Source organism: Galeopterus variegatus, unplaced genomic scaffold (assembly GCF_000696425.1).
Source record: "Galeopterus variegatus unplaced genomic scaffold, G_variegatus-3.0.2 Scaffold1230, whole genome shotgun sequence".
In the NCBI taxonomy this organism is placed as follows: domain Eukaryota; kingdom Metazoa; phylum Chordata; class Mammalia; order Dermoptera; family Cynocephalidae; genus Galeopterus; species Galeopterus variegatus.
The window spans coordinates 409,953-427,156 of record NW_007727341.1 but is presented as its reverse complement, the minus strand read 5'-3'; the positions used below and the strand labels follow the sequence as shown (position 1 = coordinate 427,156).

The following is a 17,204-nucleotide window of genomic DNA, read 5'->3' as shown; positions in this document are numbered from 1 at the left end:
GGTCATGGTGATGATCATGATGAAGAACCAACCATAATGATGTGCATGTGGGAGTGAGTGTGGAGAGGAGAAGGTGTAGAGATTAACCAGTTTTGGTATGTCCTTTTACATTTATCGGTGAGCATAGTAGATCATAAAATAGATTGCATATCAGCTTTAGTTTTTATTTATTATGTTGTTTTACTTCCTAATATCAATGAATAAACTTCTATTCAGTTGCCATAGGATGATTTACATGTTTCCATAGTTGCTTAAATGTCTCTGACCATTCCTCTATGTTCTATGAGTTAGCTGCAGAAATTCTCATTATAGTGACATCGGGTTGAGGCAATAGCTACGAGAATTGTATGGTTAGGGCCATTCATAACTAAAGCCAAAATGTTTTATTTTAGTTGTACTTAGTTTCTATTTGTATTGTCAGGGCTAGGGCTCAGACCCTTCAAACCCATTGTACAGGCCGGGTCACCAGACCCCTCACACACAGGTCTATGCTAGGAAACTGGGTTGTATTGTCAGGGCTAGGGCTCAGACCCTTCAAACCCATTGTACAGGCTGGGTCACCAGACCCCTCACACACAGGTCTATGCTAGGAAACTGGGAAAGATCCCGGGAGCCATTGGCAGGTGACACGAGCTCAGTCCTCAGCAGTAGCAGCAGCAGCTTGCAGAGCAGCAGCAGTGGTGGGGTCTTGGTGCATCCCAGGGGCACTGGCAGCAACTGCTTGCAACAACAGCCTCCAGCAGCAGTAACGGCCTCCCCGTGGCCCCCCCAGGGGCAGGGAGCCCTGTGGATCAGAGCCACTCGTCCTTTATACTTAAGTCCATAAGTATGGACACCTGGGTGCACATGCACAATTACATTAGACAATAACCAGGGAACATCTGGGTGCACGTGCATATTTACATTAAATACTCGGCCAGATTCTGAACACCTGAGGAGCCCTGACCATTTTTCTATATTTTCTCAACATAGTACCAACCTCCTTTTGCTCTCTCACATCAGTTTAATCAGAGTTGACAAACGTAAGATTTATACACATAAGGGTGTATGCATTGTAAATGTGTAGATCAGTGAATTATCTAGAACTGAACCCACCTATGCAGTGCCAGGTGTTGTCTCACCCATGCTCAACCTTGGTAAGATGATAGTGGTTTTAGCCTTTGAGGGGACTGTGAGAGCGGCTGAGACTCTCCGCTGACTGATGGCAGGTGGAACATGGCAGATAGTTAAGCAAGGGTATAGTGAACTATCTGAGGCCAGAAGAAGATTGTCTGACTTTTTAAAAGAAAAATGAAAAACAGATTGAGCATCTGTGTTCCTTTGCTGCTTTCTATAATCTACACAGTGTCAAGGAAATTGAATTCCTGAAGAAGGCTCTGATATCTTCTTGCTGTTGCTTCCTTTTCCCATATTTAATTGAGGGAGTTTTGGTGTCACTTTAATTTCCTTCCTCTCTTTGAAGAAAAACTTTTTGAATTATTAATGTTTAGTGGCCCTAGTCTTAAGTTATAGTAAAAGTTAAGGAAAGTTTTGGGAAATAATGATGTGACCTGAGAAAAGAATATACTAGAAAAGAGTATGTCTAAGGTATGTAAAGGCTACTAACACAGAAGAAACTGGTTGGAAGTCAGGTCATTGGTTACCTTTAGGGGAAAAGGTGGGTAGAGAGTAGGAAGAGGCATTGTGAAGGCACTTAGTGCACTGGTGACACTCAGGTTTTTCAGCTCAGTGTTGAGACACAGGTGTGTTTATTTTATGTGAATTCACTGATTTATACACTTATGATTTATGTACTTTAATGTGCATAAATTTAAAGTTTTTCACTTGAGTAAAACATTTGTAAAATTTCTAATTCAGTGTAGTATGGTATATAATGTTAATTGTTTCAGAGTTATAATATGGTCTGTGATGATATTGTTAAAAATTGAACGGGATGACAAATTTTTTTATAATCATAGAGTTTTGGTAAAATTTGGTTAAAATTGGTAAAACTAATTCATTGGTTTAAAAAAAAAAATCTGTGAGACCTGGAAGATGAATCTGTGATTATCTCTAGAATAAAATAGAAATAATAAGAAAAGAGTTAGTTGCTTAGAATTTTAATCAGGAATTGTGTCTATGTGGGTATTTTGAAAATTTAGGGATTCTTTACATGGTGTGTAGGGCTAAAAAGTAAGGTCATTTGCTAGTGTGTGGTAGAACTAAAATGTGTTGATAATATAGCACTTACTTGTCTTAATTCTTTCTCCCTACACTTGTAGCAGTTTTTCAAGTAACTTCTTTATCTGATATGATTACTTGAAAGAAATTTTAAAGCCTTATATTTCATTCTTACCATGAATCATAACTAGATGAATAAAATATTCCATGTTCTGCATAACATTCTGTGAATTATTATGCAGAATGTGGATTGAACTTTGTAAATTATCCTTTTATTATATTTTTATTTAAAGAATTTTCACCTATGTGTTTTTTACTCAAAACATATGTGTTTTTCCAGAGGAAAGAACAACTAATTCTAAACTTATTGTAAGTATATTTTTAAATTGTGGCATGTGACTTGAAAAAAAAATTAGCTAGTTATACCTTTAAAATCAGTTATTAAATTGATACCAGTAATTTAGACAACTGTGTTTAATTTGATGATGTTCAAAGTACCATGTGATAAAAATATTTACTTTTTGTGCCTAAATTCTCTTTAAGTTTCTGAACAATTATATTGAAATTATTTATGCTGTGATTAACTGTTGTGATTGACCATCTCTTAAATCATCTTTGACAGTAGATATAGAATTAATCTATTCTTAAGATAATAATACATAGTAAAACTGAAAGGTTGTGAAATTGTATAATCTAAGAATATACATCCAGGCATATGTTTATAAGAATCTTGCACCGTCTTCAACTCTCTCACCCCCACCCAACCTAATCCTTTGTTTTGTATAGAAGCATAAAGCCAGTTTGGAGAGATTATACAGATTCTCTGACCATCCACACCATCCATATTTAGCTGGAGGATCAGTATATGCTGGTGGCTGAAAACAAACAACACTTTCCCTGTTCTTAACACCTCTTCTCCATCTGTCCCTCACCTGGTAAAGGTCACATTGGGGGAGGGGGTGGAAAGAGCTATCAATTCATATACAGTTTCAGCCACCTTCAAGCCCTTTGAAGCAAGTTAGGGGTAAAAGAAAATGTACAAACCGTGGTTGTGGTAAATACTAGTACTGAGAGGACTGACAATTTTTCTCAGTTATGTTGCTGAGTAGGAATGACGCAATTGATACCAGAGTGGTGGTTTGAAAGTCAGGGTGTTCGTTTGCCTCTGACCTCAGCAGGATTCAAATTGATTAGACATCACAAAGTACAGGTGACGGTAATATTTTCCTTTTTTTTTTTTTTCTTCAGTTTGGTGAGCAGTCACGAGCCTCTTCTGCATTTGCAGCCATTTACTCTAAAGGAGGTATTCCTTGCAGGTAAAATCAATACGGTTTATAACTGACGATATTATTCAAAATAGTTGAGTAAAATCAATACAATATTCAGTTTGAATGTATTGAAAGTTTTATTTACTAGTGAGGTTGAAGTATAGGTGACTTATTCACAGTGGCTATTGGATTGGTATAGATCCCTGGACATTGTCAAAGAAAACCATTTTAATTTCAAAATATATTTACTGAGACCATGGTAAACCACCAAATAATTTAAGAAATTGAATGAAACACTTTTTAAAATAATCAATTTAAGCATTCACAGTCTGGGGCAAGTTGTAAATAAAAAATCCCATCTCGTTGGTAAAGGGAAAGTTGGCAATTTAATGAAACTTTATCTTTCTTAAGAAGTACATGTGTATGTTTTTGCTTCCTTTTGGATATAATTCTTGCCACCTTTCTTGGTAGATATCAGAACTGTTTCAAAGAAAACAATATAGTTAACATTTTAAGGTTTATTACTTAGAAGTGTTTATTTCTTCACAGTATATCCAGTTTCAATTTTAGATTGTAGAAAAGTTTATTGTTATTTTGGAAAGAATAATCACAACCTTCTTTTTTTTTGGTTCCAAAATTCAAGAAATGTGTTTTTTAATGGTATTTTCATATTTGGAGTTGAGTATAAGCTCTAGAAATAGCCTTCAATTTATTGTTCTTATTTTTTCATATTTAGATTCTGAATTGAAGTCCCATTTTAAGGTTAATTTCCTCTACCCCAGCCTCCTCAAAGCAATTAATTGTTGCTAAAAATGTGAAAACAGTGTTACAAAGGCCTCTTGCCATTATGGAAATAACACAAAACAAAGGAGTCAAGAAGTCGAGACAATTACAGAGAAGCATGAAGAATTGTTTGGGAATGAAAAATAAGTTCACTGTAGTGATTATGATGGTTCTTTGGGTATATCCACTTGTTGTTTGATGTCCCCCAAGCTCATGTTGGAGCTTAATCCCCGATATAGTATTTGAAAGGCGCAGCCTTTAAGAGGTGATTAGATCATGATGGCTATGTGCTCATGAATGGATTAATTCATTTATGGATTATTGGGTTAATGGATAAGTGAGTTATCACAGGATGGGCATTAGGGGCTTTATAAGGAGAGGAAGAAGCACATTAGTGCAGTCTCAGCCTCTTGCCACGTGATATCCCGCACTACCATGGGACCCTATTGAGAGTCCCCCACCAAGAAAAAGACTCTCATCAGATGTGCCCTGGACCTTGGACTGCCTAGCCTCCAAATCTGGAAGAAATAAACCACTTTATAAATTACTCAGTTTCAGGTATTCTATTATAAGAAACAGAAAACTGAGTAATGCAATATATCAGAACTTATAAAATTGTACACTTTAAATATGTGCAGTTTATTGCATGTCAGTGTGCCTCAGTAAAGCCTGTTTTGTTTTGTTTTGTTTTAAAAAGGAAGTAGCATAGACCTAATTCAGGGATTACCACATCGTAAACCTGAGTGGGCCATTTCATCTTTTCTTCTCTTTATCAGGGATAAATCCTGGTTTGCCTTCAAATTATTAATGTTAGGATTAAATGATCTATACCCGAAAAACTGTTTCTTATAAAACATTATTTTTTTATACTTATTACATTTCCTTTTTAATTTTTACTTTTTCTATGTATTACTCCATTTTTGTATTGCTATAACAGCATACCTGAGATTGGGTAATTTATAAAGATAAGAGGTTTATTTGGCTCATGATTCTGGGGCAGCTGCAAATAGTGCAGTCCTCAGGCTGTATCTGATCATGGCAGACAGCTGGTAAGTGCGAGGAGACCACATGGCAAGAAGAAGCAAGGGAGGGAGGGAGAGAAGGATCCAGGCTCCTTTTAACCACCAGCTCTCACAGAAACTAATCCATTCCTGTGAGAGCTCACTCACCCCCTTCCCCCCACTCCCTCCACTCCCCAGTAACCTATGAGGGAACAAACACCTCCCAGCACTGCCACATTGGGGATCAAATTTCAACATAAGCTTTGGAGGGACAAACATATCCAAACTCTATCACTGTAGGTTACCTATTTGGTTGTAATTATGACTGAAAGATACCACTTGGAACATTTGCATTAATATTCACAGATACAACATGGCTTAAGTACCAAAACTGCAGGCTTAACAAATATGGGGTTACCGAACAATTTTGCTGAGAGAGTAGGAATTTATAGGTTTATAGACACAGCTTTGTAAAATGTCCTTGTGATATCTTTTAAAGTCATGATATTCCTACATGTTACAAAATAATTCTAATATGGTTATACTCTATAAAAGATGTGAATGTTAGATGATCACTGCTTAATATATTAATTTAATAATATAAATTGTATTTTTCTTGTTATATTTATTGACTTTTATATTTTAGATTGGTACATGGTTCGGTAAAACACAGATTACAGTGGGAGTGTCCACCTGAAAATCTTCCATTTGACCCTCTTCTTATTACTTTAGCTGAGGTAAAAATTCCATCTTCCTTTAATGTTTATGGAGAAAAAAATATTTTAAAATTTCATTAAATGTTACTTTGTAACTTGTTGGTAAATCTCGTTTTGCGCTTTTGAGATAAAAACCAAACAATAGGCATTACATTGCCTCATCCCCTTAGGAACTAATTATGACTGGTATATGTTTACTAAATATAGATTAATCAGTTTTACAAACATGAAATTAGTGTACATGGGGATTTGTAGATAAGTGGATGAAATATTCATACTTAATTGAAAAATAAAAATACATGGAATCGTAATGAGAAAGAAGATTCTTTTTTCTACTAATCAAATCAGGAGAACGTCAGGGAATAAAACTTAAACTATGGATAATGATAAGCCTTTGGTTGTTCTGTTCCTATACAACCAGTCCTAACATGATGTGTTTCTTTTTTTTTTTGTCTTTTGATGGGTGGCCAATACAGGGATCGAACCCTGGACTTTGATGTTATTGGCACCACATTCTAACCATCTGAGCCAACTGCCAGCCCAACATGATGTGTTTCTTAGGGAACTGATACTAACAACCTAAATGTCCTCTTGGAGAAATCTCCAGATTTGTACTCTACTTGTACATTTTTGGTAGAATATCATGGAGGTGATTTTTATAGAGGATTTTTAAAAAACTTTTCATAGGTTCCTTTATATTTAACATTTGCATCAGGAGAAAAGTTTGTATACTTCAAGTCAATCAGTGACATCTGTGAATTTTATTCATAGTTTATATTTAACATTTGCATCAGGAGAAAAGTTTGTATACTTCAAGTCAATCAGTGACATCTTCTGTGAATTTTATTCATAATATACTTCAAGTCAATCAGTGACATCTTCTGTGAATTTTATTCATAAAGTTAGAATGAGAAGTTGAGAAATGAATTAACCAGTTGTCTCATATTTAAACTGGTACTTGCCTTTTTTAAGAGTTAAGGATTATTTTATTGTTGTTGTTAAGAAACAAATGATTAAATTAGAGCTTTGAAATTAAACAGGCAATGCCATATTTATAGAATAAGTCACATAGTAGTATGCAATCTGAGTAAAAACATGGCAAAAAAGAACTAAGGTGCTTTTTTTTTTTTTTTTTTTTTTAAAAAAAAAGATGATCGGTAAGGGGATCTTAACCCTTGATTTGGTGTTGTCAGCACCACGCTCAGCCAGTGAGCGAACCGGCCATCCCTATGTGGGATCCAAACCCGGGGCCTTGGTGTTATCAGCACCGCACTCTCCCGAGTGAGCCACCGGGCCGGCCCAAAGGTGCTTTTTTTTTTAATAATTTAAATAACACTTGCCTTTCTAATAAAATCAGTGGGAAGGGCCAAGTGGGAGCAGAGGAGAAAAGAGTAGATAATTTTGCCGATTGAGATTTCTTAATTTTAATGAAACATCAAAATCTCTATCCTCCTATAGTTTTCCAAATGTGTTTAATCTAAGAGGTCTTACCAATTATTACTGAAGGCTGCCAAATTGTTTTAATAAGTCTTTGCTTTTCTTGATTTATAGCTCAGTTTGTAGAATTATTTTGGTATTACAGTAGTCCCCCATTATCTGAAAGGGATATGTTCCAAGACCCCAGTAAATGCCTGAAACCTCAGATAGTACCAAACCCTATGTATATTATGTTTTCCCATATGTACATACCTATGGTAAAGTTTAATTTATAAATTAGGCACAGTAAGAGATTAACAACTAACTAATAATAAAAAAGAGTAATTATGACAATACTCAGAAATTCATAATTTAAAATTTATGAATTGTTTATTTCTGGAATTTTCCATTTAATATTTTCAGACTACACTTGACCATGAGTAATGGAAACTGTGGAAAGTGAAACCTCAGATGGGGGGACTCCCGTATAAGCAGTGTGTTTTGTGGGTAGCCTGTTTTGAAATTTAGTCTGATTAAAACCTTTTAAACTTGGTATTAAAGATAAAAAAAAAAAATTAGTGATGTTTCCTTAATTCTTTTTTTTTTTTTTTTTGTCCTTTTTTTGAGACCGGCCGCACCGCGCTCAGCCAGTGAGCACTGTGAGCGCACTGGTCATCCCTATATAGGATCCGAACCCGCGGCGGGAGCGCTGTTGCGCTCCCAGCGCCGCACTCTCCCGAGTGTGCCACGGGCTCGGCCCTCCTTAATTCTTTTAAAAACTTTAAACCTTTTATATGAGTCCATGGTAGCAAACCATTTTTTAGACTAATCAATACTAATGATAACTTTGAAAGCATACTCTAGTGAATCACATTGTACTGGGAGTATTTTAATTTGGGGAATCTTTAAAGGGACTGTGACTTTAGACCACATAAAGTGAGTCCTTTCTTTACCTATTGTCCAAACACCAAAGCTTTTATTTCTGTATTGGGTAGATTTTTAGCCTTCTCCTCTACTCATTTCATAATGGGGAAATAGTGATAGAAGAACCACTCTTGAAAATCTATTTTGGCTTTTGACCTGAGATTCTTCATCTTTAAAATGAATAGGATGCAGGGTAATCCTAAGATGATAGAACCTGTGTCTCAAAATGATACTCATGTGCCTGGCAGCATAGTTTCAAAAGCATGAGAGCGTTGAGGAAAGAAAATGTTTGATCACTGATTGGAAGCACAGAGTTAAATGTAAAGTACAACTTAGTTGAAAATTAGTATTTCTAAACATGACTGTAGCTGGTTATCATTATGCACTTCACGTGATTAATCAAACAGAGGGAGTTTTGCTATTACTTTTTGTTTGTTTTGCTTTATTTTATCTTTTCGAAAAAAGTCAGATGGCCCTTCTTTCTTGACTAACAGTGATTGATTAAATCATAAAAGAATACTATCTATTGCTTTTAATGTATTTAAGGTGAAAGGAACAGAGAGAAATGAGCTACACAAGTTTTTCCATATTTTTATATTACATTCTAGAATTATAAATGACATTTAAAATCTTACAATGCTTTTTGCACATAGTACAAGATTTGCCTAAGTATCTTAATACAAAATATTTAAATATGAAAGAAATGTATTTTAGAAACTCATTAACAGGCTGTACAATCACTCTAAAAGTAGGAGTTCCAGTAGTTACACATTCATAAACCTACATTTTAGACTAATTTGCTGTGCTTTCAAGACATTGTTTGGGAGTACATTCTACAAGTTTGTAGTATCCTAGTGAGTTTTTCTTCTCTTTTTTTCTCTATTTTTATTTACCTTTCCTGTCCCTCCTTCCCTCCCCTGCTTTTTAATTCCTGCCTACTTTTTTCTTATTTCCTTTATTTTTCCTTGCCTCTCCTTTCCTTTTCCCTGTTCCTTTTATTTTTCATTTTCTTACTGTTCTTCTTTTTCTTTTGCCTTCCTTCCCTTCTATGGGCAGAGATTACTCCTGTCTCATGTATGTCCTTTGTTTCACAATTTCACAGTGTAATTGAAATTGTTATGGTTGAAATTATATATTGTGATTAAGAAACAATGTTCATCAAACCTTCGATTTTCACTTAGGCTAGTAAGGATTCAATTTTTCTGTTATGCATAACAAAAAGGGTAGTAAATCATATACAAATATATTATTTTTTTTCTTTGGCAGGGTCTGAGAGAGACTAAACATCCGTATACCTTTGTATCAAAGGAGGGTTTTAGAGAATTACTTTTGGTCAAAGGTGCTTTTGAAAAGGCCATGCCTTTGCTACCTAGACTGATTCCTGTGCTAAAGGCGGCTCTGGTATGTCGTTTATTTAATTGTACTTGCAGCTTAAAACATAAGGTAGAAAAGAAAGCTAGAATGTATTTAGAATATTTAGGTCTTTTTTTCCCTCCAAATTATATGCAAAGTAGTTCTTTACCTGTCATTTTGATGTATGTGCAGAATTAGGGCACTGTTATTCAGGGCCAGATGATTATGTACTTGAAGACACCTGTAGAGGATGTGCTAAAGGTACAAAGAAACATTCTGAGTAAGTAGGAGAAAGTAATGACCCTCAAATCAGTCCTTCTTTATGCTAGATATATTTTAGTTTATGTTTCAGTCAGCCCAAAAATTTGTTTTTTGTTTTTAGATAACCTGCTTTAAAGGGTATTTTTTAAATTCTGGGTTTTACTGATTATCTTCTAATTTTAAATGTTTAATCCTACTTTTTTTCCCACCTGTTTGCTCTTTTTTCTAACTCATCCTTCCTTTCCTTTTTTTTTCCTCCCCCTCATACACCCCTAACCAACCAACCCTACAGGTTCATTTGGATGATGAAGTATTTGAAAGAGGATTGAATGCTCTGGTACAGTTAAGTAGTATTGTTGGTCCTTCTCTAAATGACCATCTGAAACATCTGCTTACAAGTGTAAGTACTGCAAAAATTAGAGAGTGGTTGTGTATATGTATCATATACTGTCCTTATCTCTTCATGATATAATGGATTAAAATTAATCATTAAAATGACCCAAAGCCTTAAAAAAAAAAATCTTACTGTCCTAGCCAAAAATATAGAGATCCGACCTAGTGGTTCATAAAACATTTTACTGAGGACAGTATTCTCTTTATTTATTTATTATTTTTTAACAGAAAGTGCCTTTATAAGCAGAATTGTACAAAAAAGAAAGCAAAAGTTGAATGGATGAAAATTAGTGAACAGTATAATGGTATTATGCCCATGTTGACTAGCCATGAATTATAAGCAGTGTTCACACCCTCTTGTGTGATTACCAAAGCAGCCATGTTTTTCATCTTTTTTCTTTTTCTTTGTTTTTCATGGTGAGTTTTTTAGTGAGTCTGTAAATTGCATTCAAGATGAGATTTTTTTACTGATACATGTAGTTTAATCCTTATCACAAAATATATACTTGGGAACTATGTAGTTCAGGAGGACTCCAAGACCACCCTTAGGTTTAACGATTTGTTAGGAGGATTCATGGAACTCTGAAAAACTGTTATTCTCTTATAGTTTATTACAGCAAAAAGATACAGGTTAAAATCAGTAAAGGGAAGAGACGCATAGGGCTGAGTCCAGGAGAGACCAGGCATGGAGCTTCCAGTTATCCCCTCCCAGTGAAGTTGTGTGGACTGCACTTACTTCTTCCAGCAAGGATGTGTGACAACATGTGTGGAGTAGTGCCAACTAGAGAAGCTCACCTGAGCCTTGGTGTCCAGGGTTTTTATTGGGGTCTGTCATGCAATCATCACTGCCTGCCTACATGGTTGACATTAGTCTACAGCCTCTTCAGAAGTTGAACTGATGCCCTGTTTCCCAAGGCAGCCCCCAGGTTAACAAAGACTCTCCTATCTGGCAGGACATTCCAAGAGCTTAGATATTACTAGCTAGGAGCAGGGGCCAGACCTCTTTTTAGACAAGGTCAATCCTTTGCTGCACACTGATATAAAGATTAAAGTCCTGGCTGGGATCATCCACATCTAGGATCTCTCTCCCTGCATTCCTCCATAGTTGAGAGCTGATGCATGTATTTTGGTTATGTTTCCACTTTTTTTTCTTGGACCCATCCACCTGAGAGAGCCTAGAATTATATTTGTAACTTTCTACTTTTGCAGATAGTGTAGTTCTCCCCAGGAACCACCAGCATAAGCCAATAGAAAGTAGGGGTGGTGATGAATCTTTCACGGAATTATATTTGTAACTTTCTACTTTTGCAGATAGTGTAGTTCTCCCCAGGAACCACCAGCAAAAGCCTATAGAAAGTAGGGGTGGTGATGAATCTTTCACAATGCTGTGCCGAGGTTAGGAATGGTGGTAGATGAAATCCCACCAGGGGCTAGGGAGAAGACATAGTGAGAATAGACCTTGAACCTTGACATGTGGGAAGTCTCTGGACAGAAGAAAGAGAATTCTGGCAGATACTTGCTTATAGGCTTCAGGTCAGAGGGCTGTGGCTGACTAACTACAGGAATTCTGCACTAGTATATAAAATGACTCATTTTAGATTGATTTATTCAAACATTCAACAGTTTAACATAAACCTGTTGCACTCTGCCCTCCCATTTTGTGCCAGGTATTTTGCTAAGCACTGGGAGTATAATACTGAGCAGAAAGAAACGTGCTGTCAGCCCTTGTGGATTGGTTTTATTGAGGGAAAAAATAGGTAGCAAGGACATCTGCTGAGAGAGTTGGGAAGGAGTGAAGGAGAAGTGATACATAGAGAAAGAAATCACACTGGATCCTCCCCCAAACTCGAAGTCAAGCAAGGACCTGAACCTTTGCTTCCTAAACAGCCTCCCAGTCATGCCCACTATGGCAGAGAGAAAAGGCTAGATTAACAACTAACCTATATAAATTTATTTTGGTTTTTTACATTCTGGATCAGTGGCATTAACCTTTGGTCACTCATGTTCCTCTCCAGAGCTCTGCTTTTCTTAAGACAAGGACTGACTGAAAAGGCTTCTAACCAACATTCCTGGGCCGACAGCACTGTGGGGAGACCTAGTCACTGCACTGGCCTTCAGATCCCCACAGTGTTACATTGAGGAAAGAGTGCTGGAATTAGGCTGTGTGGGGGTTAGTTCCTGGTCTGTCGGTGATTCATCCTGAGACAAGCACCCTGAGGATGCCAGTGAGGTGCTGTGGGCTCCCGCCTTACTGCACTCTCCCTACCGCCAGCTTCTCAGCTGGAAAGCCTGTTTTCATCTGTTTATAGACATCTGCATTAGATGTTTGTTGGAAGAGAGGGTTTCTCTTCTAGAAAAAGAATTTCAAAACCAGTTACTAAGCCTATATTCAACTCATTTTTTCTTTTATGCAAAATAAATCATACCTTTTCTAAGCTTCAACTATACGAGACTGTCCATTGACCCTAGGAGAGTGATTCTCAAATTTTAAAGAGGGAATAAATCACCTGGAAATCTTGCTAAAAATGCAGAATCTGGGCCTCTGCCCTGAGATTCTGATTGAGTACATATGGGGTGGGACCCAGGAGTGTGCATTTTATAGTGAGTATCTCAGATGATTCTGATGCTGGTGGTTCATGAATCTGCCTATAAACCCTTGCTCTAGGGTAATGCATTCTGAAGAAAGCAAGTCCGAGGACTAAAGAGAAACTTTCTCTTGTCCTTTCCCAGGGCTTGATAGGTCTTATGAGTCTCCTTGCAAGTTGCGTCTCTCACATTTTTAAAAATCTTTCTGGGAATCTCTTCTGACTTTACCTAATTTTCAATGACTGGCCGAAGTGCCCTGCTCCTCAGTGCTCAGTGGTGTGAAGTACTCCTGCTGGGTTACTTTCGTACCTGGAAAGAGGAAGGACCAGAACCAGAAACCAGTCTTACATGACAGGGGCCTTACAAGTGTGTGATGAATGCACAATTCTTGCCTGGCTTCATTTGTATTTCTAGAAAGTGGACCCATGAGCAATACTGCTATTTCTTTCTTTGCTGTGATTCTATCCTCACTCACCTTGTGTTCTCTTGCTTTTCAAACAAAGTCCCGCCTTTCCAACTGAGGGCCATTCAGGACATATCTTAGAATAAGTGGTCTCATGGTTTCTAGTCTGATTGTTCTGTCACTGTTACTGAATTATTCATGTAAATAAATGGTTTATGGTCACTTACCTTTTTATTGTAGGAAAATATGTGTTTTAGAGGCTTAGCTTTTTATTGTAGTCCTCCAAAATGCCCTTGTAAATTGCAAAATGGAAAAGTATGCTATTTTTTAAGAAACTTACTCCAGATTTCATACTGTAGTAGATTTTTTAGGATTGGTATTACTTGAAATAATGTAAATTCATTGTTTTGTTTTTTGACATATACAGTGGTGTCTATTATATGTAAATTTCAGTGAGATGCTTGCTAAAAGAAGCCTTGAGATCTAAAACAAATAAAGGGGTGCTTGTGAAGTTTTACTTACGCTTATGGTGAACACTGTTACATTTTTAAGTCAATTCATTTTTCTCCCAATCTTACTTTAAAAGCTTTCCAAGAGACTAATGGACAAGAAATTCAAAGAGCCAATCACCAGCACATTACAAAAGCTAGAGCAGCATGGCGGAAGTGTGAGTAGAACATTATTCCTTAAGTCATGATTTTTTTTAACCTTTAGTCATATTGTAAAATTGAGTATATAGTTAACATTTATTATCTCATTTCAGCAGCAAGTAACCATGTGAAGTTGATATGATTTTCGTTTTAGATCTGAGTTTCTGTCTTGCCTAGTTTTAAGCCCTGGGACTCAGGTTATACAACCTGTACACTTTCACTGTACTTACTGTATGGCAGTGTATGTGGTGTGGCTTTACAGCTTTTTTCATTAAAGTATTTTAGATGTTTTTGTTCTGACCATTGGAAAGTTAAGAAAACAAAAAGATTAACTTAGAGAGCTCGATGAAGAAAGTTACTTTTCTCTTTCATTTGCTGTCTTTTCTATCTCCCTAATTTGGAATCTACCCATACATAATCAAAGGTTGAAATGACACTTCCAGGTGACTGCACTATTATATCTGTAAGTGTATGCAAACTCACACCCTTTCCCAAGAATAGTTAGTTGGTTATTCTGACTCTTCAAGGTGAAAGAATAGGGGATTTCATTACTATATGGTGTCAAAGAACTAGGTTAGTTGAATTTTCATCATTGGAAGAAGTGTTCAGATAATCTAGTCTTAGAAATGTATTGATAAAGCAGTCTTGCTTTGGAGATTATATTTAATCAGATCTTAATGACAGCTGGATGTGATCTTAACATTGCAGAACTCAGTTTCATTCTAGGTACTTTCTAAAGGAATTACTCATAAATAAATTGATCATATAGTTATAAAATGGTAGATATTTTAGTTTATGCTTTGGCTAGATGACCTAATTTGACCAATTTCAGTGACTTTTTAAATTGGTTATATTCATTCTGTGATGAATGCCTGAAACAAAGTTTATGAAGAGGAAGTAAGTCCCCAAACCTACTAGGTAGTGAATTGCTTTGTTGTGTTTTAGATCCTAAGTAGAGGATTAGTGTTCCAACACCTTGTGGCAATATTCAAAACCATCCCCTAGGCAATCCATTGTTCCCTCTCAGCAGTACAGATTTTTTTTTTGATTGCAAATGTGCTTGCTGTTCTGAGAATTTGAATGCAAAATGTATTTGCTCTTTCCTCCCCTGTGAAATGCAAGTAAACAGATGCTAAATAATGATGGCACAGCTTTTTAATCTGAAACCTTCTAGGTGAGTTTCCATATCCTGTGGACTGGTATGGGGAATGGTACAAGTAGAAAGGGACAGGGCCAGCATGTTATAGTTCATGGTTATGTGGGGGAGATAGTTGCATGTAAATAAAGCTTAGAAACAGCACATTAAGGTTTGGAGGGGCAAGAGAGGTTGTAGTTGACCAATTCAGGGTCTCAGAGATAGTGAGTTCCTCTTTTATTGTCATCTCACTAGCTTTGAATGTTGCTAATGCAGAATTTGAAAAAGATTTTGTAGTTCCAAGGGCTATTAAGTACTTTTTATTTTCTTCTGACTTCTATTTGTGTTCCCTTCTTCTGGGTCCTACATAATATTTTGATAATAATTGATGTAATTGCAATAGAAAATTTTCTTTGAAATTACATGTCAAAGCCGTCCTTGGTTTAATTATTATTGTGCTTGTTTTTGGTACTTCTTTCTCTTCTAAGAATGTAAAAGCTTATATATCTTTCTCTTTCTTTAAATGTTAGAAATCAGCCTTCAAAGAATATTCTTCTCAGTATTGTAGATTCACATTTCTTAGGGCTTATGTATATCACAATGATGGAAAGACTCAACTTCTGGGGAAACAAAATATTTGTTACAGTCAGTGTCACTTTCTTATAACTGATCTTTTTACTACCTGCCTTAAATTGAAATTGGTTCATTTCTAGCCTGATTTAATTTTCTTTCTAACCGATATGTGCACTTTATTTGGAAAGACACATATACACTCCCAGCCTTTATTACATGGCTGGTACTCTGATGACTCCTTTTTAGACATTAATCTTCATTACCTAAAATTTTAATTTAACCTTCACAATAACACTCAGAGGTAAATATTGTTGTTATTCTCCTTTAAAAGATCAAGAGAATGAGGGGCAGGGAAGTAATTAGCCCAGGTTTGACAATGAAGTAACTGGTAGAAGCTGAATTCAAATACTGGTAGTCTGGCTCCTAATTACTTCTCTAGTTAGATACTTTAAAAAATAAGAAGAAGAAGCAAACTGTATTTTATGTAACTCAGAAAGGAAGTTCCACTTCTCATTCCATCATTTTGTTCTCACCCCTTTTTGTTTGCTTCTGTTTTGAGTTTCGGACATGTTTTAGCCATACTTCTGCAAATGTAATAATACCTGTTAGGAGAACTCTGCATGGTACTAATGATGCTATGTTTTTTTCTGTTGACAGGCAAGCCTTATCATCATCAAATCCAAAATTCCAACATATTGCTCCATAGGCTGTTGAATAAGGGAGCCAAGAAAAATCATCTTGCTACCTGAGACATGTCAAACGCCGACCACAAGTACCCCTGGAACCTTTATTCAGTTTGGTTTATACTTTTCTAAACCACAGTCACCATTTGTTATTTACTAGGTTAAGATGAGTATTCACAATCCCATGGAATCATAGTGAAAGTTATTCATTAACTAAGAAGAATGGTTAATAATGAAATGCTATTAAAAGAAGTTCTATACTAGAACAATTTTGTAGGGTTTATCTTTCATATTTTTATTATATGCGTGAAGAACTGTTATTGAGTTTACAAGATCAGATGTTTTTGTATTTTCTAGTGCCTTTTTATTTATAACACCATTTTTTGCAATTAATTTGTAGCTGTGCACTTATTTTTGTAGGTATTTTGCTATTTCTTGGGTTTTATCATTATCAAGGCTGTATGTAGAATTTAAAATAGTGGACAAACATTTGTGAATTCATAATTATTGTTTGTAAAAATGTATTTTATAATGTAGAATGCTTGGAAAATTTTCTTTCCAGAGTATTCTAGTTTAAGTAATTTTTTTAACTGTGAAAATTTTATTGCAAGTATGTTGTTTTTTACAACTCAGTAAAACTACCTAAATTTTAGGTGTTAATTATATTTAAGTAAATATTTTTCATTTCATAGCCTGAAAAAACTGATGTACACATAAAGATATTCAGAAATTACAATCTTAAAACTCATGTATATTCAGTGATTTTGTTGTGCTTGCTTATGCTTAACAATTAACTTGGCTTTTTAAAAAAAGCTTTCAAAGGGCCAGCCTGGTGGCTCACTGGAGAGTGCGCCACTTGGGAGCGTGGCGGCGCTCCTGCCGAGGGTTCGGATCCCATG

The 17,204-nt window shown here is 35.9% G+C and overlaps 1 protein-coding gene across 3 annotated transcripts in view; it reads left to right on the top strand.

Moving 5' to 3' along the window:
- The window catches only part of PACRGL (PARK2 co-regulated-like), a 21,685-nt gene extending 4,632 nt beyond the window's left edge, over positions 1-17,053 (top strand). For 2 of the 3 annotated variants that reach the window (XM_008575747.1, XM_008575748.1), the window contains 6 exons: positions 3,409-3,476; positions 5,859-5,949; positions 9,535-9,669; positions 10,175-10,282; positions 13,851-13,931; positions 16,280-17,053. In XM_008575747.1, coding sequence (XP_008573969.1) covers positions 3,409-3,476; positions 5,859-5,949; positions 9,535-9,669; positions 10,175-10,282; positions 13,851-13,931; positions 16,280-16,336 — 540 coding nt within the window. In that variant the 3' untranslated portion in view covers positions 16,337-17,053. The remainder of the gene's footprint in view (positions 1-3,408; positions 3,477-5,858; positions 5,950-9,534; positions 9,670-10,174; positions 10,283-13,850; positions 13,932-16,279) is intronic. The other variant, XM_008575749.1, reaches the window with a different exon arrangement.
- The last annotated feature ends 151 nt before the right edge of the window (positions 17,054-17,204 follow it).